We start from the raw sequence: 24,370 nt of genomic DNA on the forward strand, positions 1-24,370 counted from the left end.
GGTTTTCCTTTGTCATATAGTTCATTGGAATGAACATTCTCTCAACTTCAATAGGGAGATTCAAGATGAATTCTCCAACAAATTTGGCAATCCCATCTTTCTCCTTTGTTTTAACAAAGAACTGCAAAAGAAATATTTTTAGGAAAAAAAAGTTAGTGGATGCAATTGAAAGGGTGCACAACAGGTGTAGAAAACAATGCTGAATAACTTGTTATGCAGTTCAATCTAGTTGCATAACATTTTATGCTGAAGTAATTATATGGGCATAAGATAATATGCAGGAATGACTTGTTATGTAGCAAAATGATTTTATTTTCTTGACTTACCCAAGCATCTGGCGTCATGAATGCAGACTCCGCATACCTATGTTCAACACTATCAGCCATCTTTTCATTTTCCCGCTTCCTGAACAACCTATAACTGTAGTAGCGTACTACTTGGTCTTCTAAGTATTCGTTGTTCATTAGCTGCCTTATTATATCTCCGTGAATCCGAATATCCCACAAGTACGGGTCTTCTCCTTCTCTGATACTCCAAGCCGAATTTCTGCAGATGACATAAGACATAATTGGTGAGATGTTTTATTCAAGTGACATGCGGCAGAAATAAACTAGAGGGTTGTGTTATGCATGGGTTTTTTTTAAGCATAACTTGTTATGCATTTATTTCATAAGAAGCATAACCTGTAATGCATTGATTTCTTAAACAAGCATAATAAATATAACAACATTTTTTGCATAACTGAACATGCATTAAACATTGGAGCTGCATAACATGTGATGTAGATATTTTAAACAATGCATAACTAACCATGCATTAAACATTGGGAGCTGCATGACATATTATGCAAACAAGCATAAAGGTAATTTTGATGTACTTACAGGCTGTTGGCATTCTCAAAGTATGTCTCCAGTACTTCCATCATGGCTGGTTCTATTGTATCCTTGTAATCTTGAAAGCATTCCATTGTTTCCAGCGGAGGTAATTTTCTGAACGGCAAGCCAGCAGACGTACGGGGATTTTCTTCTTCAACTTTATTCTCATCAGGCTTGTCTTTTTGCTTCTTCTGCTTCCCTAGCTCACAATCTTTGAGTAGTACACTGGTTGTCCTTTGATTCCATGTTGTCCTTTCCTTGATTCTTCTTACCTTGCTTCCTGGTTGCTTCCCATCCTCTTCTGCCTTGTTTGCTTTTCGCTTCAATACTGACTTTTTCTTCAATGGTGACCTCTTCAAAAATTCTGTTCTTGGTACAAACTCCCCTCCTACGTCTTCTTCCTAGAGATTCATGTAACCAAAATGTGTTAGATATAAACAGTTTATTATTAAGTAAATAGTTGATTAAACAACAAAACAACAATATAGTAAACAGTTTATAGTTGATTAAAAATAATAAGTAGTACATAGTTGATTTGACATTAATAAAAATACCATAATAAAAGATGTTATATTTTAGGTACCAGGTTTTTTGAAATGGTCTCCATCTCAGCATCTTCATTATAGCCTTTTTCTTTTTCAGCATCTTGTGTGGCACCAGGAGTTAAAGGATTCTCAACCACCATCTCCTTCTCTGCATCAACAACCATCTCAACAGCTACTTGTTGTGGCTTTTCAGCCACTGGCTCTTCTGGTTGTTGTGGTTCTTCAGTTTGATGTTGTGGTATCTCAACAGCGGGTTGTTGCAGATTTTCAGCTTGCTCTTGTGGTCCACCAGCATCATCTTTAATTGCAGCAGCATTGTGATAAATGCAGATTAAATGTGGGCACCACATATTCTTCTGCTTTCTTCTGAGTTTCTGGAAGAATGTCATCATCACCACCGGCCAAAAAGTCTCTTTCCTGTGCTTCAAGTCTTTCTTGTGTTGTTGCTATATTTGGTGTTGTCTCCAATTCCACTTGAGTTTCTGTTTCCTTGTCGTCGCTGGAGAGATTAACAGCTTTTTCCATGTCCATGAACTTGAAAGGTGAAGACTGGATACCTTGACTAGCCGTTTGGTCTTGGCTATCGAGTCTGATAACTTCTGGAACTGATTCTTGTGTAGGTGGTTCAGTTGAAGATACCAGTTCAACAAGAGTCTCATTCCTTGGCAAGTTTTGGCTCAGTGGGTCGCTTGGCTCAGCTGATGATACATTGACACTAGGTCCACCTGACGACTCCTCCTGCACTTCTATGTTGCCACAATCAACGAGCAATTCCTTCACGTAATTATACAACTTTTCATTGAAGTCTACTCCACTCTGTCTATTCCTCTCCTGAGTCTGCTTCATGTCTTTCACTTTGCTTCAATGATCTGCAACCTTGCTTCAGCACAATCGGGTGGACACGTTTCTTGTTCAATGATCTTAATCGCATCCAGAAATGCTTCTTCATACTTGTCCCTGTTCTCTTCAAGATTCATTGCGACGAGATCATATCTCTTTCCTTTTTCTTGGTTTTCTTGGTTCACAGAATTCCATCTCCATTGCACTGTACTCATCTCTAAATTTCTCATTATACTGCAACATGATTAATGACACTCATCAAAGGAATGCATAAAAAATATAACAACATTTTTTATATGCATAACCTGTGATGCAGCTAATCTAAACAAATGCATACTAGTCATGCATTTAATATTGGAACTGAATAATATGTCATGCATTGATTTGTTAAGGTGCATAACTTATTATGCATTTAAAAACACAACCCTGCTTAACTCCTTTTCAATATTGAAAAATGCATAACCGGTCATGCATTCATATATTGGGCTGCATAACATGTTATGCATTGATTTATTAAGGTGCATAACTAGTCATGCATTTAATATTGGAACTGAATAATATGTCATGCATTGATTTTTGTTAAGGTGCATAACTTATTATGCATTTAAAAACACAACCCTGCTTAACTCCTTTTCAATATTGAAAAATATATATTCATATATTGGGCAAACATGTATGCATTGATTTATTAAGGTGCATAACTTATTATGCAGTTATCATTTTTTGCTAACGTAACTTATTATGCATTCATTTTTAAGGAATTTAGAGATACAGTCATAGATGCATGAAGGTCAATTATAAATCATGAAATGTTCACAAACAGGTACCTTTAAGAACGTAATATTCTTCTTGAGCATTGCTTTCCTCATTGCTGCCAAGTCCCACTTCGCAGCTCTCGGTGTAGCATTGGAAATGACCTTGACGATGTCTGATGATATCTCATCTATATTAGAATGCTCAGCCAACCAAAGATGCAAAAAATAATAACTAATAAGATATTCTGTATCCAAGAAAGTAATATTTATTGACAGATGTTATGAAAGTAAAAAAAAAAAACTAACTCACAAGAGAATATATAGTGCAACCACTGCAATTCCTGATATGAAGATTGTTTCTTTTGACAGTCTTGATGCTCTCCATCAGGTGTTCATGAATAAGATCAGGAAAAGAGACAGAGTCCATGGTTTCCAAATCCTTAACCAAACCAATATACGAGACATCTAAATTGTCTCCAATTGAACGACAAAAGAACAAGACGACTAGCATGTAAAGGCAGATAAGGCAGACAACTTCCTCTTCATGACCTTTCTTATCAAGTTTTTCCAACACCAGCCTTTCAATATCATCTATCCACACCTTTGTTACCCGTGCTTTGGGATCTTTGCTGATAAATCCTGGCTTTGTTTTGAATGGGAATTGCTTGACGAGGGGATGTGACTGAGTCAGCTCTATCTCTGCCTTCGAAGTCAGAATATCATGTCCTCTGTCTCCTTCAATTCTTGGAATCAAAAATGTAACAGCAAGCTCACTAGACGTTGATGCTATGGACTTGTTTTCAGACAACTTGAATGAATGTTGATTCAAATCTTCATGGTCATATGATAGAAAGACTTCATCCATTAGCCCATCCAAGTATGCCATGTTTGCAGCATATAACCAGTTATAGAACTTTCCAAACACACACACATTCATCATGTTAGCCTGCAATGGATTCAAACCACCTCTGTCTTTTATCTTACTAAACAAGTGACCTACCCTAAGGAAACCTGCTCTATAAGTACCTCCTTGAACTGCAGATTTGGTTTTAGGTTTAACTGTGTAAAAAAAAGAACAAAAAAATGCATTTTAGAACAACAAAGGAATGCATAACAAATATAACAACATTTTTTTATATGCATAACCTGTGATGCAGCAAGTCTAAACAATGCATAACTAGTCATGCATTGAATATTGGAACTGAATAATATGTCATGCATCTATTTGTTAAGGTGCATAACTTATTATGCATTTAAAAACACAACCCTGCTTAACTCCTTTTCAATATTGAAAAATGCATAACCGGTCATGCATTCATATATTGGGCTGCATAATATGTTATGCATTGATTTATTAAGGTGCATAACTAGTCATGCATTGAATATTGGAACTGAATAATATGTCATGCATCTATTTGTTAAGGTGCATAACTGATGCATAACAGGAACAGGAAGGAATTCAACGCACCTTGTTTATAGACAACACATTGCTTATTAGATTCAAAGCAAATCTTACCATCTTCGGCATCATTTGTATTATCATCCTCATTATCTGCATCACCCAATACTTCCTTTGGTGCAGCTTTCTTTGCCTTGATTTGCATCTCTTTCAGTGTTTCGACACTATCAATTTCTTCTTGTTCATCTTCAACATCAGAAGGTAAAATCACATTGAGGAGAAAATTATGTTAAAATCGAAGAAGAATAAAGTAATAACTCAAAAAAAATTATGGATATTCAGGATTAAAAAAAATAAATTCAAAAAAAACAAAATCAAACACTAACAGATGAAGCTAATGATAAATCTCACCGGGTTTTTTCTGTTTCTTCGACTTCATTTTTCCTTTTTCATCTGAAGCATCAAGAACAAAAATTAAAATCGAAAATCAAATAAAATCAAATATACCGAATGCATGCAAGAATAAGATCAATTAAACTAGTTTTAGTACCTAATTTCTTCTCTTTTGATTTCTGAAGACGTGTTTTTGTCGGTGTTTCATCCATTTTGGTTCTACTGAATTCTAGGGTTAAGGTTTTTTAGAGTTTGAAATTGATTTTTAGGGTTTGATCAACTTCAATAATCAATCATCCGTTACAGTGTTTATGGAGGAATAGGAATAGAAAAACGGATGAAGAAAAAATGAGAAGAACGGATGAAGAAAAAATGAGAAGAAGAGAAAAGAAATGGTTCCGACCGTTTTTGGGAGTTAATAAAACCGTTGAAGGGTAATTGAGGAACTCTGCACGTTTTTAATGATTTTAAATAATGTTGGGTGCGACTGTAGGGAAAAGTAATTATGGGCCTGGCGGTAAGAAAAAAAAGAATTCTGGGCCTGCGCCTAAGTTCCCCTTGGGAAAATTAACTCCCTTATAATTTGAAAAGAAGTGCAAAACAATCCCACATAGACAAGCTAAGATAAAAGTTAGAGATCATAATCACTTTCAGGGTCTAAGTTGTGACGATCTTCTTTAATCTTAACAGTCACAAGCTTTATAATGGTACATCAAATCCAAATAAATCAATACCACCTTCGGTGACCGAGTTCTAATGAACCCTGTTTTAGGGCATACTGAAAAATTTCAGGCATATAGTAATGCAAAAATAGGGTCATCAGATAGTAAATTCAAAAATCCCTTAACCAAATATTTTTGGTCATGTCAAAACTGCTCTTTTAGTAATTAATACTAATGATTAGTTATACTAAATCTTGATTAGTAACTAATATTAATGATTAGTGATTAAATATGATAAGTTATAAACTTCGTGTTGGATAAATTTGGGGATGAGAAGGAGAAAGGGAAGTGAGGAAAAAACTAGTTTTTTGATTCAAGTAATCAAAATGGATGAGGAGGGAGAATCTTCATCTTGGAAAAGCTAAGAAATTTTACATCAACTACAACATTGATCCAGAGGTGAATGATTATCTAGATTATGATAATGTACCCAAACTCAAACTCAAACTCAGACTGATAATGATGAATTTTATGAGCCAAATCTAGAAGATGAATACATCGATGAGGAACCCAATGCTAACAATACACAAGTATACTACTTCTAGATTATGTTTTATCTCACTTTTTTCGGTTGAAATCATCAAAAAATTGAGTTTTTCCATCAAGTTCAGCGAACCAGAGTTAGGTTCGGCTTGAAATTGTCAGCCGAACCTAACTGGTATACTACGGAAGATGAACAGTTCAGTTTACTCGAAATAGAATAGTTATTGGCCGAACTTATATTTTGTAACTTCCGGCCTAATTACTAGTTAAATGTTCGTCTAATACGAAATTTTCATTATAAGTCGAACCTTCTCCTAAGAGTTTTGAAAAAATTGAAGTTAAAGGTTCGGTTTTTACTCTAAATATCGTATCATCCGAACCATATATCTTTCCAAGTTCCGCTCATATTCAAACAATCATATTAGCTGAACATGTTTCTGATTTTAAAAAAACACTTAAGTTCATACACATTTAGGGGTCCGATTTTTTATTACGTATGTTTTCTATTGTGTAGCATTTCTTAGGATTAATCAACTAAAAGAAGTGGAAATGACTATAAAAGTGTTAAAAAAGTGAAGTCTACTGATAGAGAATACCAAGGTCCAAATTCAACTCATTAAAATCAAGGATATTTTAGCTTCTCTACTTGTTCACCTGTGTCGGTTTGGGGTACGGTCACCGTTCATCAGGAAGATCTCCCTCCCAATTCGAAGTTTTTTCCTGGAAGTTTCAACCTTGTTGACTATGGCAGGCACCTGAAGCTAGGCCAAGTCAGAAAGGTTTTGATGACGTATCGTTTTCATTGCTTAGAAGGCAAGGCTCGTCTTCAAGAGAATGAAAATATGAAGACAACGCAAAACAAATGGATTTGCTATGTTTTTGTAGATGTATGTGTACATAGTTTTAAATCATTGTGGTGTCCCATGAGTATATTTCATATTTTGTGAGTATGGATGTTATATTTGCTAGGTTTTTGTAGATGTATACATAGTTGTACACCAGTGTAATTCCCGTAAAAAAATGACTACATAAGGTAATGAAATTTTTGTGCGCGTGTATTTTTTTTTATACATGAGAATTATATACAGGGGGTTAGTCCTCGAGTGATTTCGGGGGAGTTGAGTGTATTTTAAATCTTGGGGATTTTGAGAGAGTTTGAGAGAGTGTGGGGAGTTTGAGAGAGTTTGTTGTTTTTGAGTTCAGGGAGTCTGGGTAAGTGTAGGGAGTTTGAGAGAGTTTATTAGAGGGAGTTTGGGAGAGTTTGGGAGAGTTTATTCCTAAACTACCTTCTTCATCCTGCTACAAGTATACATAAGATAGAAGAATGAAAAACTTGTATTCCTAACAATGTTACTGTTACCACACACATTGAACTGCAGCTCACTAGAAACTGGCTTAGTATAGTTCAAGATACATCCTCCTAACTTCGTGTATAACCTATCCATTACCACTCGCATACGAATAACTACTACTGTTCTCCACATGCTAATTCTGTTAAAACATGTGTACTGTGTTTTTCTGACTGCCACTTTATATATTTCGGTTACTCAAACAAAAACTATTACATAATCTCATCTGAAGTAGCTAGACAGTGCACATAGATATCTCTTCTTCGCATATAAAATAGAAGTTGTGTTAACAACCCATATTAGTAAATAGATGGTCGACTGTTTGCACATTTTACAATCTGGAGAGATATCTCTTCAGTACCTTGACTAAGTATGTAATTATATATATGTAAATGCTTGTTTGAGAATAAATACAACTGACAGTTATGCTTTTAATGCTTTTAACTTGTAAGTAAATGGAACATGGATAAAAGCAAATAAGTGCACAGAGCTTAGGATATTTTCTAAAAGCGTTGTTGCATTAAGTATAGTGTTAGCATTTCATTTTCTAAATCCACAATATTGCGTGAATGCCCTGCTGCGAGTTTGCAATATGTACAAGTGTAGCAGCATAAGTTCTGAAGTTGTGAATTCACCATACAATTAAAGATGAGAATGCGAGCTATACATTGATATAATCTACCAAAATTAGTGCAAGGGAGGAAGTGGTAATTTTTTTTTTCTTTTTTTTTCCCGATCAATTACAGTGGTCATCTCAACTATTTGGACGATTATATTTTCGCACTGAAACTGTATTCCGATGATTACAGGGGGGAAACGAGGCTCTTATCTCAACATTTCTTCTAAGTTGCGTAAGTATTGTACACCATAGATTGACCCGCCTTGCATACTGCATCGGGAAAGTGCCTATGTAGAACTTGTCAAGGCTGCCAATGTGCAGGTTACACTTACAACTCTTTGCATATTTAAGAACAACCAATTAATGCCAAATGATTACCAATACAAACACAGATGTCCAACAATCTATAATTCCCACTTTCTCTCCAAAAATCTGTCCATATCCAGGACAATATACTAGTCTGATGTGGAACTTGAGGATACCTCCAATGTGCATGTTACATTTACAACTCTTTAGACGGAGAAGAAAGACCAGAAATTATGGTCGGATTAAACTAATCAAGCCACATACTCACTTGTATGTGCATAAGAAATTTTCATGGTGTAGCTAAACACATCGTCACACGCAACAAACGTCAATATCACCTTATACAAAACAATCACTACTAACCCAAAATTTCCTATCAAAACTTTTACTGTCAGACTTTCCCTAATAGTCGTGGAAAAAAATAATCAAAAGAGATTCTTATTCATCAGAGAACTGCACTAATACAACATGTACACAGAGCTAGTTATCTAGTATATAACGGTAATCACAATAAAAAAACCATCAAATCATGGCGATCAAAGAAAAAGAAAAAAAAGATAAAAACCATACCTGAAGGTCAAGCGATTCCTCTTATCCTATGTTTTTCTCTTTTCAAACTCCCTCCAAATCTCTACTGTTTTGAGAGATTTGTGTATAGGCAAAAATACACTACCAACTCTCAAGAACTCCCCAAAACAACCAAATCCCTAGCATTCTAGGGTTTTACCACTAACAGGGAGTTCAAGAGTTTTTGTCAAACTCCCCCACGACTAACGGGTGTTTTCTAGGGAGTTCGGGAGACTCTTCTAAACTCTCCCACGACTAACGGGGATTTTGAGAGACACTTCTGAACTCCCCCACGACTAACGGGTAAAAACCCAACTACACCCAACTCCCCCAACTCCCTTGAAGACTAACACCCTAGTAGTCACGAGCATACTCTTTTTACAGCACTTGGAAAGCGCTATCCGAATATATAAAATTTGCGATTTTTTGGCTAACGGTTCAAAAGATAAATTTATTTTCAATTATTTTTATATTATTTAAATTGCTGACATCGTAACAAGTCATTTGGACTAAACTATAAATATTTTGACCAAATTGTAAATTAGGAAGGTTATTAATTTGTGTACTTTCCATATTTTAAATAAGAAGACTAATTTATACATAGTTGAATGGCCAGAACTAACTAGTCTATTTGGATGGAATTTTGAACTAATTAACCTAGCATTTTTAGGGGCCACTTTTATTATTCCCATCTATTGAAGAGTGTTAAGGGGTGTCTTGAAAATAGAAATTGTTTATGTTGTCCTTCACCTTTATACTAAATCTAAACATATATACTTTAATTTCATATCTTACTCTTCATCTTTTTTCTACTCATCAAACTTTTTTCATGGTTTTAATTTTGATTGAAACCAAAGACGTCGATCAAACCAATTTTATGATTGATTGTTTAAAATTAAAACGCAAAATTCATTAACCTTAAAGTTGAAACTTAGAACATCAAAAAAGAAAATTCGAGCTAAACAAACAAAAAGAATAGATGATAGTAGTTGTGATCCAATTTGATTGCTTGAAATCAAAAATTTGATCGGAAAATTTTCTAAGATTTGCATATCAGGAAAATAATCGGTAGATAACAATCAATTTATCTACCGATTATGGTTGACTTTGTTGGTTTTACAGTAGTAGAAACATAATCGGTAGATAATAATCTATTTTACCTACCGATTATGGATGATGTTCTTCATTTCTAAAGAACATCAACCATAATCGGTAGGTAAATAAACTGTTATCTACCAATTGTGTTTCTGCTACTGCTTCAAATTTTCTGTACTAAATTTAAACACAATCGGTAGATAATGAACATAATTGACTACCGATTATGGCAGTACAAAAATTCAAAAACTGAAGGATTTTGGTAAAATCTCATTTCTGGGACAATACACATTCAGATGTTAAATTAACACAATTAACTATCGATTATGGTAGTACTAAAATTCGAAAACTGAATATATTCAGTGGTTGAGGTAACAACATTTACTACCGATTATGGTAGTACCAAAGTTCGAAAATTATAGGATTTTGGCAAAATCTCATTTTGGGGCCAATATACATTCGGAAGTTAAATTAACTACCGATTATGGAAATACTAATATACGAAAACTGAATATATTCGGAGGTTAAAATAACACCATTTACTACCGATTATGGTAGTACCAAAATTAGAAAATCTTAGGATTTTGGCAAAATCTCATTTTGGGGCCAATACACATCCGGAAGTTAAATTACACAATTAACTACCGATTATGGTAGTACTAAAATTCGAAAACTGAACATATTCGGAGGTTAAAATAACATCATGTACTACCGATTATGGTAGTAGCAAAGTTCGAAAATTTTAGGATTTTGGCAAAATCTCATTTTGGGGCCAATACACATTCGGAAGTTAAATTAACTACCGATTGTGGTAGTATTAAAATCCGAAAACTGAATATATTCGGAGGTTAAAGTAACACCATTTACTACCGATTATGGTAGTACCAAAGTTCGAAAATTATAGGATTTTGGAAAAATCTCATTTTGGGGCCGATATACATTCGGAAGTTAAATTAACACAATTTACTACCGATTATGTTAGCACCAAAATTCGGAAATGTAAGAAAAAAAATTAAAAATAAAATAAATCTCAAATAATTCTCGTAACACTAACTAAATATACACAAACTACCGAATTCCTATTTAACCTCCGAATATTGAAGGACAATTTTACCATCACGAAGAAAATAAAAAGATAACGGATGAACTCAAATTAGGTTTGGATGACCTTTTTTGTTTTTATTATTGGCCTCTAATTTCTTTTGAGTTTCCCTTAAAAATGCTAGGCTAATTAAACCGTAGTTTTCTCATTATTCAATAAAAACATTCATAACCTTTTTACTTAAGCATTTCACCAGCCCTTATTCCTGTGCACACTTATACAACCATATGAGCGTACATAAAAGAAGAAGCCTATTATTGGGGCTTTAAGAGGGTGATCTTTTGGGGGCTTAAAATGATAGTTGAAACCAGGCCATGGATAAGGGGGGCCCTCATGCATATAAAAAATCCAATTTACCTTTACACATAAATAAATAAAAAAACTATTCATAAAAAAAAAAAAACTAAATTAATTATCTTCTCATTCTCTTCTCATTCATCAAATGTGATGAAAATGATGATCATGATGATCATAGAAAAAAACCAAAACTATTATCTTCTCATTCTTCTTGTTTACAAATCATGATGAAGATGACAATCATGATATCACCATGAGGATGATGATCACAAAACTATTATCTACCCCTCCTTCTCTTCTCATTCATAAATTACGACGAAGATGATGATCATAATTTCATCATGATGAAAGTGATGATCCTAATTATTTTTGCTTGTGAATGACTAAGAAATCTGATTCGATTAAATTCGGGTAAATTTTTTTTAGTTTCTGTAGCTGTTTATGGCTGGGAGTTCTTATTTTGCCAACCGTAAATTTCATATTACGGCTAGAAAAATAGAATTCTAGCCGTTGAATAGGTATACGGTTGGGAAGATTTTATTTTCCAGCCGTAATTAGTTGTTCACGGTTAGGATTTCCTAGCCGTCGTAAGTAATTCTGATAATCACAGGAAAAAGAAAAACAGAGGTCTGTTTTCGGCTAGATTTTTCCAGCCGTGGTAGTACAATCGTCCGGGTTTTCCAGCCGAAATTATCAGTTACGGCTAGTAAAAACTAGCCGTAACTTGTTCTGATAATAAGAAAAAAATCGCATGTTGAATACGCTAGATATTCCAAGCCGCAACATGAGCTTCGGCTAGGAAAAATGCTAAGAAAACCTCGCCGTAATTTGAACCGAGCGAACGGCCAGAAGTTCTTTATTTCCCAGCCGTAAATTGTTGTTGATGGTTTGGAATCCTTCTATTCCTAATCGTAAACACTATTCACGGTTAGGTCGAGTATTATAACCCAGCCGTAATTGTTGAAAAATCCAGATTCTAATCCTAATTTCAGAGGATTTGAATCAACAAAATTGAGATTAGGAGAGGTTTACAAGGCTTTTCTGACTATTTTCATGACATTTTTCATCAATTTTTTTCAAAGTTTTCAAAAAAAGTATTTCAAAATCATCCACCTCCTTTTTCAAAATCAAAAGAAATTTTCTTTTGATTTTAAAAAAAATTAGTCGCATAATTAGTTTAGTTAATCATTCATTTAATCATAATTAGTTTACTTAATCATGATTAATACTAATTAAATCGAGGGTAAATTAGGTATATATAAAATAGGATGATAAGGGATCATTAAGATTGCTATTTCATGACCCCATAAAGCCCCCAAACTCCCACCTTTTCAAAGCCCCAATAATAGAGTTCTAAAAAAAACCCAAACATTCATACATTAAGTCTGATGTCTTGCTAAACCTATGAAACACAATATAAGAGATTACACGAGAAATTACAACTCCTGTTCACCTAACCTGACATGCACTATGAAGCTCCCTCGCTTATTATCTTTATATATATATATCGGCAGTTCTACGTTTCTTCACAAAGTCGTTAAATAGGGAAGTACACCTACAGTTTAGCTTTTTAGTTCATCTGTATTCCAGATCTAGAAATTATGGGACGTAATTCATTAAATCAAATTTTATTTTCGAAGATTCAGGATTCACAATACTTTAGAAGATTTTGGATTTTTAGCGTTTCTTTTCTTTCCTGGTTTGATCTTGATTTTTGGAAGGCATAATAGTTTATTTCGTTTTGATCTTAATTTAGGTATGATTCGATCGATCTTTCAAAGATATCAGTTAGTTTTCTGGTTTTTGTTTGAGTTTTTTACTTTGTGGTCTTTCAATTGTATCGAGTTATTCTCTCTCCATAAAATTGATCGAGGTATGCGGTGGTTTTGTGGAAATATTAAGGATGCACACGGTACGGTTCGGTTCGGTTCCTGCCCATGCCGAGTACCTGTACCTCCTTAGACTCGGTTCCAAAATTTTGGACCGGTACTTGTACCTTGTACCTCGGTTCCGGTACCATTCGGTACACGTACGATACCAGGTACGGTTCCGGTACCAATCGGTACTTTCTGTCAGAATTCAAAAACAGATTTTCCTGTCATTTTTCCAGACAAATTGAGTTCTAGGTTGAAATGTTAGAAAAAAAACACACAACAATAGTCTCACACGACATTCATAAAGTGCAAGAACATACTTTCAGATTCAGCTACCAAAAAACATTCAGTATTAATGTGTTCTTTCGGACTTACAAATTTGAAATAGCCTGATTCAATTTCACTATAACTCAACTCATACTAGATAGAAAAAGAGTCAACCCAAACAAGAAAAATTCTGGATCTATCGATTGGATCCGCTAGCTTTCTTCGCTTACTGGTCACCGGGAAGGGTTTTGATGATATCAGAATCACCTGGAGAACAGAACGGAAAAGAAAAAGAAGTGTCAGGCAAAAGAAGAAGATTCAGTAAACATATGAAGACAAATGATATTTCCGTCTCACCTGGATCAATGATACTAAGGCATGAAACACGGTGGTGTCGTCCACAAGCTGTTCCCAAGTCGACGTTGTCTGAAACAAACGACAAGGATTCATCAGCATGAAAGATAACTATTAACTCCAAGACAATTACGACACCGCCAACCAAAACGTTGAAGTCAGAAAGACAAATACATGGAGACATTATCAGCTAATTCCAGATGACAAAAGAAATCGGTTAAGATGGAACATCTACTTTATCCAAACAATTCATGTCCATCAAAATGGTACAATCCAAAATACTCAACAGGAGTTAAAGCAACAGGAGTTACAGGACTAGAAAAAGTTGTGCATGCCATATCAATAATATGGCTGGAAACTAACAACCTACAATGATACACCTTGGGAATGAACGCAACATGTACATCTGCTTAACAATGTATGGTTACAGGGCAAACATCTATGGGTTACTCGTAATATATCATGACTCGTAATATATCAGTCCCCTAATTAAAAGATATTTGTAGTCAGGATCCATAGTCCCATGGATTACTCGTAATATATCAGTCCCCTAATTAAAAGATATTTGTAGTCATGGATTACTCGGGAAGGTGTTTGTGATTAATTTTCTATCTTTCCTATCGGAGATATAAATCTCAAGCCAATTTTACAATTGCACTCAATCATGATAGAAACAACAAGATCAGATCACGCAACTACAAAGAAAATAGTTGGGTCTGGCTTCGCAATCCCAATGAAGTCTTCAAGTCGTTAACCTACAGGGTCTCGAGAAGAAACCAAAGGTTAAAGGAGAATCGACTCTAGTTATGTAACTAGTAACATACATGAGGTGTGGGGATTAGGTTTCCCAGTTGTTAGAGTTCTCCTTTATATAGTTTTCAAATCAGGGTTTGCAATCCAAGTTACCTTGGTAACAAAGTATTCAATAATCACCATTAGATGAAAAACCTGATTCAACCAAGATAATATTTTTCAACTGTTAGATCGAACTTAGCTTGTTACACACAAATGAAATGTACACCGTACCTAAACGTCACTACACAATTTTTCCGGATTAGCAACAAAAATTAGCAACGGCTTAGCTGTTGCGAATTTTTGAGACGTGAAACCATGGAAGCAACGATGGAAACTGGATGTAAGGGCAGTTGAAGCCTGTAAGGCCGTTTCCTATTCAAGTTTATTTATAATCAACATTTCCATCTGCACTTATTAGTGATTCAATTTCAGGGTATGTAAAGAGTGTTTATATGTTCTGTTTTTTTTTGTATTGCTAGGTTCAATTGACATTGGAAATGAGAGATGTGAGAGTAGTAGGTAATGACCTTGATGGAAATCCTGCTATTGGAGAATGGTACTTCCTCATCCAGAAGATCTGTAATCATTATATAAAGTTGTTTTAGTTTCCATGGGATTATTATTATATGCCTTCATATTGTTCATTTGTAGTTTCCGTGTCTTAAATCTTTGTGGTTGGTGCATTTCATCTGTTTAGGTAGCTGATCGAAAGGAGTAGAAAGTATAAGCTTAGGGATCTACAAGAACGTATTGTGGTCATAGATCAAGACCGTAAACAATTGCGAAAGGTGAATGAGGGCTTGCAAAAGAGCAAGGAAGAGACACACCAGAAGATGGACAAGTTAAGTTGATAGATATACTTGAAAAAATATGTTCTAATTAGGCTATCATATGTTTACAAATTTCTTAAATTTTTTATATCGTTTACATGCGTACAAGTTTCAGGCAAGTGTATGAAACTAGTAATCATTGATAGGAAATCAAAGGATGAGGGAGATAAATGCATTACCAATTCCACTTTACAAAGAATTTTGTTGAGAGTTCAGTAAGTATGCTTCTTGAAATAAGAATATTTCTGCGAACCTTAGCTTGCTACTCCAAATTGTATTGTTTTCATGCACCGCACTATTTTTCCATATTAGAAACAAAAATTAATACTGTGATCCAAGATTAATGGATACTCTGTAGCCATTATTTTGATTCGATGCAGTATATTTTCTCCCCACTTCTTTGATCCAAGATTGATGCTTCTTACTAATACTAAATTTTGTTCAATGTGCAGCAATTGGATCTAACATTTAGACGCGACCCTAGAAATTTCAGGCTGCAGATTAACAAGTTGGAGTCCACGAAAGACAAGGAGAAAAAAGATGTTGGGACCTTTTATTACCTCAACTAAGGCATGCCAGAGGTTAAGTTCCATGTAAGTTTAATCGTCTCTCACAGACTCACAATTCACCTTGACCTCCAGTTTTGACTAATCCCTGTGTTTCTGGTCTTAATACTGCGCAGCAATTGGATATTGGGGACGGGGTCCAACCAATATCAGACCGTGGATTAACAATTTGGACTCCACAAAGACGGGGACAAGCAGAAATCGACAACTTACACAAATATCACTAGTAGAATATGGGTTTTTCAAGTCTGTTTGGATTTTATAAAAACGACTTCCAAGGATACTCTTAATGGACCCCGGCTTCAAAAGGTAGACGTTTAACAGGGTAGAGTAAACCGAGCTCTCCTCGCAGTCCTAATACCGAAGGTTATTTTATTAATAAAAAAAAAATACTCGCCTTTACATGGTCCCATATATCTCTATCCATTCATTTTCTATCTTCGCCTCTCTATCCAAACAATCTTGTATCTCTTTCTTACTCAGTCTCTTCTAGTTCTCTTCTTTCATTAGATTCGTGCTATGAAATCATGAATCCAACTTCTTGTTCTCAGCAAGATGAATCTTGAGCCTATATCAAAGCAACCCAAACAACGCAATCTTTCATCAGAAATTAAAAACCCTAACCCATGTATCAGTAGTAATTAAAATAAAATTCGTAACCAAAGATCCACTTTATTAATTTGCTCCCGAAATCATCAGGTTAATATCAAACTTGTTGTTGTTTGATCAATTTGATAGACTTTTAGCATTATCAACGATTCTAATTTCTCTCATCTTATCTCGTTTTTGTAGTAAGGTGTTCCCTTTTCTACTTTTCCCTACAAGATAACTCCTCCAGTTGGTCGAAGATCTCTTCTCCTAGAGTAAATAGCAAAACCCTTAAATCTAATTTTGAACATAACTACTCCATGTTTCTATTTTTTATCTTTGAACCCTAACTGATTGATTTTTTTTTTTTAGTCTTTTAGGTTGAAGAAATCATCTGCAACTTATCAAAGAAGGATTTAACCCCATCATAGAGTGGTATTAATTTCATGATTCTCATGGTATCACTCAAGTTACAAGTGTTTTTCCGATTGAATTGTCTGGATTGGTCTAATTTGGTTTTGGTTTGATATTTACGGTTCGGAAGTTCACAAGGTTTGTACATACTATTGGTTGAATATTTACTGTGGTTTTTATGTTTGTTTTTTCTGATCGGAAAACAGAAAAATTGAAAATTTTAAATTTTGGATCGTGTGTATTGCTGATATGGGGTTCAATTTGAGTATGGTAATTTGACTTTTACATGTTTTATTTTTCTCTTCATTTGTAGCCAACCGAAATCCTAGCGGCAGAATTTGAGGAGATCTTGCAGTGTGAGGGCAGGCATCTTTAAGAAACCAGAATCAAGTAAGGGGTTTTGAAGGATAATAACATTAAGGTTTGGGATTTTAGTTGGTAAATGCCCAACAATGAGGAGAATTGGGGTTTTTCTTTGATGGTGCAACAATATTTTACTTAGAAGTTCGACTTGGTATTAGTCAGGTGTATGTTAGAAATCATCTCTGGTTGTCACTTAGCTCTATCCATATAACATTGAATTTTTATGAGAATGACTACACTCTATATAATCTATATATATGGTTTGCACCTATAAGATTAATTTATTTTGTCATATGCGTCTAATTAAGAATTTTGTGTTGTTCTGTATCCAGGGTTTGATCAGGAAACAAGCCAAGGAAGCTGAGAAAAGGTCCCAGAATATAGTTGCTTAAATATATATTTGAACTTCTGAAACTATGTGTGGAATGGTTATTGCTCATGAGCAATAAGTTACTTAGTTTGTGGATATCAATTCAAATATGTAAAGAATGTAGGATTGACGTTTCTGTCAGTATTATGAGAATTTGAATACTAGCTACAGATGGGTTTTTCTCTTGTTTCAACTTTATTTGGTAATCAAATTCCATCTTGTTAATGTCCTTTTATCCTTTCTTTGCTCAGGTATTCAGATTGATGACGAGGTGCGACTCGAAGATGATTGGGTGCCTATGGATGAACAACTGGGTGCAGCAGAGCTTGAGGAGGTTATTCGAAAAAAGGAGGCGCATTCCAGTGTTGTGGTTCTTGAGAGTGTATGATCCATAAGCCTCAAAGACAAGGAAAATATTTCTGGTTTTGATATACCTATACACGATGTTTCTATTCCTCAACCAAGCAAGTACCGGAGCTTGTAATTTCTACGAAATCATATACTTTAGTAGTTACCAGTTACAACAATTAGTCATACTTGTGTACTCGTAGCATGGCTTACATAATACATGATCCCACGGTATGGTTTTAAGTTGAGTAGCTTCTGAAACTCATGTTTGGCATGATTTGGTGTGGGTCTTCAAATGTTACCAGTTGAATTTACTAATGTCTGCTCTATTTGATACAGGGTAGGTTTCACCGAAATCATACAGTTTGGATGTGAATCTCACTATGAAATGAGATGCAGTAACGAGATGCTTCGGTGTTTGTTTTATTCTTGTCCTAACAGTTTCAAATATGTCACCGGGGTAATCTTTGTTGTCGATGCCCTTGAAAGGTATACCCTACTATCCAGCCATCCCGTTCACAAGACTAACAAACCTGGCATTTTGTTCGTTGGTATACATCCATCCAAGGCACAACTATACGCTTCCCTAATGCCATGGTTTTAAGATTGTAATAGTAACTCTGATTTTGTACCTTAACTAATGTCTTGCACGTGCGTCTGTAATTTGAACCACATTATACCATAACATCATTACTCTGTTACATCTCAGTTGGGGTTACGTTTCATAATATTATTATCGGATGAGATAACCACTATTTGGCAGTCACTACAATAGTTGTAGCTGATGAGATAACCACTATTTTGCAGTCATTACAATAGTCACTACAAATCATGGTTACGTCTTAGTTCACATCTAGTTGTCTCTTTGTTGATCTTCACTGTATTTATGACTTGCTTCTTGCTTTCAGGGATCTTAAAATGCAATATCAGTCTCTTTGAACTACCACTTTCTGACTTAAAACCAAGTGAAGCAACTTCCTATTCCAAGTGTGCAGACTCCTCTTCTTCAAATACACCATCTAACATTCGCCGAGACTATGGGGAAGCATTCTGGTTATGTGAAACATTACTCATGTTTTCTTTGGTAATGTTGTAAAGTGATTTTCTTTTTAGATATCTTTATGTTTCGTAAATTATTTCATCTTTGGAACTGATTGTAGTTTGTCATAATAAAATTAAATCCATGTGTTCAGTGAATTTTCTGCAAATTTAGAACTTGAGTAATTGTAGTTTATTGGGGTTGTATAATGAATTTCTCGAATATAAGTTTAATTCATTTTCAGTTTCTTGTTTTGTGTCAATCATATTTTATTTCAGTTAAAGATTCAGTTAAACCAAATCTTTTTTTTTGTATTATTAATTAATGAAACGTCTGTTTCCACCAGCTGCATGTTACAGGCTGTTCAGGGTAGTCCTAATTTGTAAGAATCAAAGAATCTCCAAAGCAGACGTTTTGAGGAGACTACAAATCTTAGGGCTCTCAGAAACAATATTTTTTAGAGGTTTTAAGTGTTTTTTTGGCAGACTTTTTTTTTGCATTTTCCACTAGTGTATATACAGTCTCTTAGATCTCTCAATACTGTGAATATCTAAGTATTGTTCTGATTCAAGGTTTCGGAACAATTGGGTGATCAAGACCCAGTGTTCTCCAAGGGTATGATTTACACATGCAAATTTTAGGGTTTATTTTTATCTTTTTTACGTGATTTTTAATGGTGTTTGGGATAACAGCTAGGTACACTGTTAGATATTTTGGAATCATGCGTAATGTAAAGATTAATCATGCGTAATGTAAAGATTGCTTGTTACGTTTCTGTGAGAGGTGAGAAAGCTATGCAGCTTGTTGAAAGTGGATTGAAGGTCAAGGAATACGAGTTCTTGAGGATAAAATTCAGTAATACTGGATATTTTGGATTGTTCTTGGAATTAAGTAAACTGTTTTCTTGTGTTTCAAAGTTACTGCATTTACATGAAATTTCTAGTTCATGTTTATGTATAATAGCTGCTGTTAGTTTCCAGGAAAGTAATTGTGAATGATCTGTGTGTTTGAATGACTTAATATTTTGATTGAGCTGAATATGGTATTAGTTTGTTGTATAGTGTACCAGTGAGTTGTGAGTACATAATATTTCAGGATATTCAGTTGGATTTTTATGTTTAGAGGTTGAATTTTTGAGTTCTAAATTTATATCCAGTTAGGCTGAAAATGGATGCATCTTAGCTGTTTAGGCCATTGTTTAAAGTTACTTTAATCAGTGTTTCTTCACTTCTTTGACTTGGTGTTTCAATTGTATTCTTGCGCAGTGAATGAAGCATTTAGACTATGAGTGACGAACGCAAATGAGCAAGATGGGAACTGGAAAAGTGCTCAGGCGACACCATCAATGAATCAATAATGATGCATCACCATCGTCATGCTCTGCAATCCATGTGAATTGGTTTGATGGAGCAGCTAGTCGAGGTGTCTACTGCTTGTACCTGCTATAGCGATTACTGATAGAGGTGAACACCTATCCCTTGACCGATATTAAATCTAAAGTGATATATTACTTGTGTTATGTGTATAACTTCTTATGATGCTAAACTGATCTAGACAGACCACATTTGGAATCCATCATCCTAAATCTTAACTTGTGTATATTTTTTTCTTTGATACTTTATCTTTATTAGTATATCAATTGCTTGTCATTAATGTGAATTTGAGAGACATATCTTAACTTGTGCATATTGTTTTTTCTGCAGGAAGTTATTGGCGTTGAAATGTTTTTGGCTTGTTGCTCAAAATTTTCATTTACACTTTGTGCTTACTATCTTCGTTCATTTTTGGTTCTGATCTTTGCATATTGTGCTCATATTCTTGGGAATGAACATCCTTCTACTCACATCTGTTTTGTCACGAAGACCATCAATGTTGGGTGAATTCCATCAAAACTGCATGTGATTGAGCTTGGCACCCAGCCAGGTCTGCTAAAGAACAACCTAAGATTAAGGTCCTTGTCCTCCTATTTTTTACAATTAGTCATATATGAACTTAAAAGACATTTTTTTTTGTTGTACTTATCATTCTTTAGAAATTTAAGAAATGTTTACAGAAATTTTTTACTAGTAATCTGATTTTTTTTATTATTAATGGAGGAATTCTTTGTTCAATGCGCACTTGACATCTCTTTTAGTAATGCTTATATGTTTTCAGTGAAATTGGTGATAGACGCATTTATGTGTCTATTTTGTTCTCAATATTCTGTATTGTTAGACTCGATTAAGTACTTATTGTGTTATTTTGTGTTTTTGTAGATGTTTTTAGAGAAATAAGCCTTTGCGACGAAATGAACTCGAAAAGTAGTGTTTCACACCACAGGATAATGTACCGGAGGCACCTGAGAAATGCACCGGAAGCGTCCCAGAAATGTACCGGAGGAACCCAGAAAAATTACTATTTCCACCCCAAAAGTACTATTTCCACCCCAATTGCTAAAGGGACACCCGTACAGGATTAGGGGGAGGACACTTTTCTTCTCATAATTCAAATTTTGGAAAAAGGCGGGAAATTTCTAAACAGTTCTGGCAGAATTTCGATCGTCAAAATGAAGGAGTTATGGGTCGATTCAATGGCTGAAACTTGGAAGGAAGATGTGATTAAGCCTAAGGAAGATATTTTGGGTGTCGGGTCCAATCGAATTTGGCTATAATTGGCTAGGGAAGCCACGAACTCAAAACAGAGACACACGTACAGGGAGGAGAAAAACACGAGTTTTGGAGAGTTATGGACGTGTTTCGATCGAGTTTGATGGCTTCAGCAACACTCTGGGTGATTACAACATGATTTGGAGCGTGTTGGAAGAGATTTGGAGCGTGGAGAAGTTATTTTTGGAAATTATTCTCCGAAATAAGAAAAAAAATATTCCGAGTAAAGAAGGATTTTCACGAGTTATTTCGGGGGATTTGATGATGCATGTGAGTATATAAAGGTTCTTTGGGTCGAGTAGAGGGGTTGTCGAGAGTTGGGAGAAGATAGGAGAGCGCAGGAAGCAGAAATCACGAGTTGAGTTTCTGCTGCTGCTGCCACTGATGAAGGCCAAGAACACGAAGAACGGACTTGCATAGACAGTCTTTCTCCAACAGTGTTTACGACGCAGAGCAGTGGGTCGTAGTGTGGGTATTGCAACAACATAACATTTGTATCGTTCTTCTTGTAACAGTTGAACAGCGCCTTTGCAACAGTTATTTCTGTTGCAATTTTTCTGTTCAATTGTTTTACTCCCTTTAATCAACTTTTGAGCTTTATACATGTATTTTGATTTTATGATTAATATGAGGAGCTAAACCCCAACACTGGGGCGACGGAGGAAGCCTTAATTCATCCATGTGGTAATTTTATTTAATTCTTTATTTACTTTTTGCACCAATTTTAATTGAATTAAGATTTTAATTAATTATTTGTGATTTCATTTGATGATTTATGCTTAGTCCTAGGGATTTTTGATATGCCATGCTTAATAAATACAAGTAATATTTTATAAAATCTACTTTGGCAAAGAATAGAGTTAATATTCATTTTGTTTTGAATTATAATTGCCTAGAATTAATTTCTGAACCATTTAAGAAATGAATTTGGCTGAATCCTAAGCCCCAGTTTCTCGCACCAGTGTTAATATTTTTTGGAATATATATTTTTATTTTTAAATCTTTACAAGTCCGAGCAACGAACTTTTACTACCACTTTCAAAACTACAACAAAATGGCGCCGCCGACGCGGACTTGTATATAGATTTTTTTTTATTTTTTTTTAGGTTTATTTTTTTTATTATTTGTTCCTTTTTACTTTGTCTTTTTTTCTTTGATTTACAGGTTCGAAGTGGAGCACTAAGGACTTGGAGAGGAAAAAGCTTAAAGCGAAAAGAGAAGAAAAAAGGACAATTTTAGAATTTAATTTTTAATTTTTTGTTCAATAAGGCCATAGGGAAGAAGAAATTTATAAGTCAAGCAAGAAATCAAAGAGAAGAGTTAATTGTCAAGGTTCTATGAGGTTCGAGAGTTTATCATCAACAGTTGAAGACCGAAGAAGACGTTATTTCTACTGAGCACTGTGAGAGAGTCGAAGAAAGATGCATTTTGGTTGCTTTGTTAGTCTGCTTTCAATCTGGCACAAAATCTTTCTAGCACTGGTTTAACTCATCACACGTAATTAGTCCAGCTGTGTAGCAGATGTCCCTCTCATTTTTATCTCTCTCCTAATCTTATCCAGCTGTAAAGCAGCGGACGCATCTTATAATGTTTATCTAGCTGTATAGCGGATATCTCTTTATCTAGCAGTCGTGTGGATGTGTCTCCCCTTTTCTTCAGTCAGCTTTAGAGCTGACACCTTTAATTTCTCTGGCATTCTAGTTACTTGGAGATAGGTTGAGAATATGTATGTCCTCATAGCTCTTTGGATACTTCTGACCAATTAGAAGTCATGGTTTTTGTGGGTACACCTCTGTTAAACCCACCCGAGATTAACTCGGTTTTATTTTTTTTTAGTTTTGCTCGAGGACTAGCAAATAATAAGTTTTGGGGTATTTGATAGACGCATTTATGTGTCTATTTTGTTCTCAATATTCTGTATTGTTAGACTCGATTAAGTACTTTTTGTGTTATTTTGTGTTTTTGTAGATGTTTTTAGAGAAATAAGCCTTTACGACGAAATGAGCTCGAAAATTAGTGTTTTACACCCCAGGATAATGTACCAGAGGCACCTCAGAAATGCACCGGAAGCGTCCCAGAAATGTACCGGAGGAACCCAGAAAAATTACTATTTCCACCCCAAAATTACTATTTCCACCCCAATTGCTAAAGGGACACCCGTACATGATTAGGGGGAGGACACTTTTCTTCTCATAATTCAAATTTTGGAAAAAGGCGGGAAATTTCAAAACAGTTCTGGCAGAATTTCGATCGTCAAAATGAAGGGGTTATGAGTCGATTCAATGGCTGAAACTTGGCAGGAAGATGTGATTAAGCCTAAGGAAGATATTTTGGGTGTCGGGTCCGATCGAATTTGGCTAGAATTGGCTAGGTAAGCCACGAACTCAAAACAGAGACACACGTACAGGGAGGAGAAAAACACGAGTTTTGGAGAGTTATGGCTCCAGCAACACTCTGGGTGATTACAACATGATTTGGAGCGTGGTGGAAGATTTGGAGTGTGGAGAAGTTATTTTTGGAAATTATTCTCCGAAATAAGAAAAAAAATATTCCGAGTAAAGAAGGATTTT

At 35.0% G+C, this 24,370-nt stretch overlaps 1 protein-coding gene and 2 long non-coding RNA genes across 15 annotated transcripts; 2 read left to right on the forward strand and 1 right to left on the reverse strand.

The window, feature by feature from the left end:
- Positions 1–13,504: 13,504 nt before the first annotated feature.
- Positions 13,505–13,878, reverse strand: LOC113285364. The gene is made up of 2 exons (XR_003328616.1): positions 13,846–13,878; positions 13,505–13,755 (listed from the first exon to the last, which is right to left on the reverse strand). It is a non-coding gene; the product is annotated as an uncharacterized LOC113285364 (long non-coding RNA).
- Positions 13,879–14,943: 1,065 nt separating this feature from the next.
- On the forward strand, positions 14,944–16,420 carry LOC113285365. The gene is made up of 5 exons (XR_003328617.1): positions 14,944–14,996; positions 15,117–15,193; positions 15,335–15,682; positions 15,920–16,060; positions 16,150–16,420. It is a non-coding gene; the product is annotated as an uncharacterized LOC113285365 (long non-coding RNA).
- Positions 16,421–16,460: 40 nt separating this feature from the next.
- Positions 16,461–21,425, forward strand: LOC113286771. 13 transcript variants are annotated; one of them, XR_003329493.1, is made up of 10 exons: positions 16,461–16,732; positions 16,826–16,896; positions 16,994–17,173; positions 17,349–17,560; positions 17,731–17,768; positions 18,020–18,605; positions 19,025–19,200; positions 20,421–20,618; positions 20,859–21,106; positions 21,411–21,425. XR_003329493.1 is itself a non-coding variant. In XM_026535388.1 (3 exons), exons 1-3 carry the CDS (start codon positions 17,993–17,995, stop codon positions 19,053–19,055), a joined length of 339 nt encoding a protein of 112 aa, XP_026391173.1. In that variant the 5' UTR covers positions 17,776–17,992; the 3' UTR covers positions 19,056–19,413. The 13 variants fall into 13 exon arrangements, 1 of the variants encoding a protein (XP_026391173.1); XR_003329492.1 differs by lacking the exon at positions 21,411–21,425 and having other exon boundaries at positions 20,859–21,141; XR_003329491.1 differs by lacking the exons at positions 20,421–20,618; positions 20,859–21,106; positions 21,411–21,425 and having other exon boundaries at positions 18,020–18,347; positions 18,456–18,605; positions 19,025–19,413.
- Positions 21,426–24,370: the final 2,945 nt, after the last annotated feature.

This window comes from Papaver somniferum, chromosome 6 (genome assembly GCF_003573695.1).
Source record: "Papaver somniferum cultivar HN1 chromosome 6, ASM357369v1, whole genome shotgun sequence".
NCBI lineage: Eukaryota > Viridiplantae > Streptophyta > Magnoliopsida > Ranunculales > Papaveraceae > Papaver > Papaver somniferum.

What these genes read in the sequence shown, in the direction of transcription:
- LOC113286771 (XM_026535388.1), top strand. Translation starts at nt 17,993, where the DNA reads ATGTCCTTTTATCCTTTCTTTGCTCAGGTATTCAGATTGATGACGAGG. An exon ending in GTGTTGTGGTTCTTGAGAGT is followed by an intron (nt 18,151 to 18,455) that starts GTATGATCCATA and finishes TATTTGATACAG; the next exon opens with GGTAGGTTTCACCGAAATCA. An exon ending in GTTGTCGATGCCCTTGAAAG is followed by an intron (nt 18,606 to 19,024) that starts GTATACCCTACT and finishes TCTTGCTTTCAG; the next exon opens with GGATCTTAAAATGCAATATC.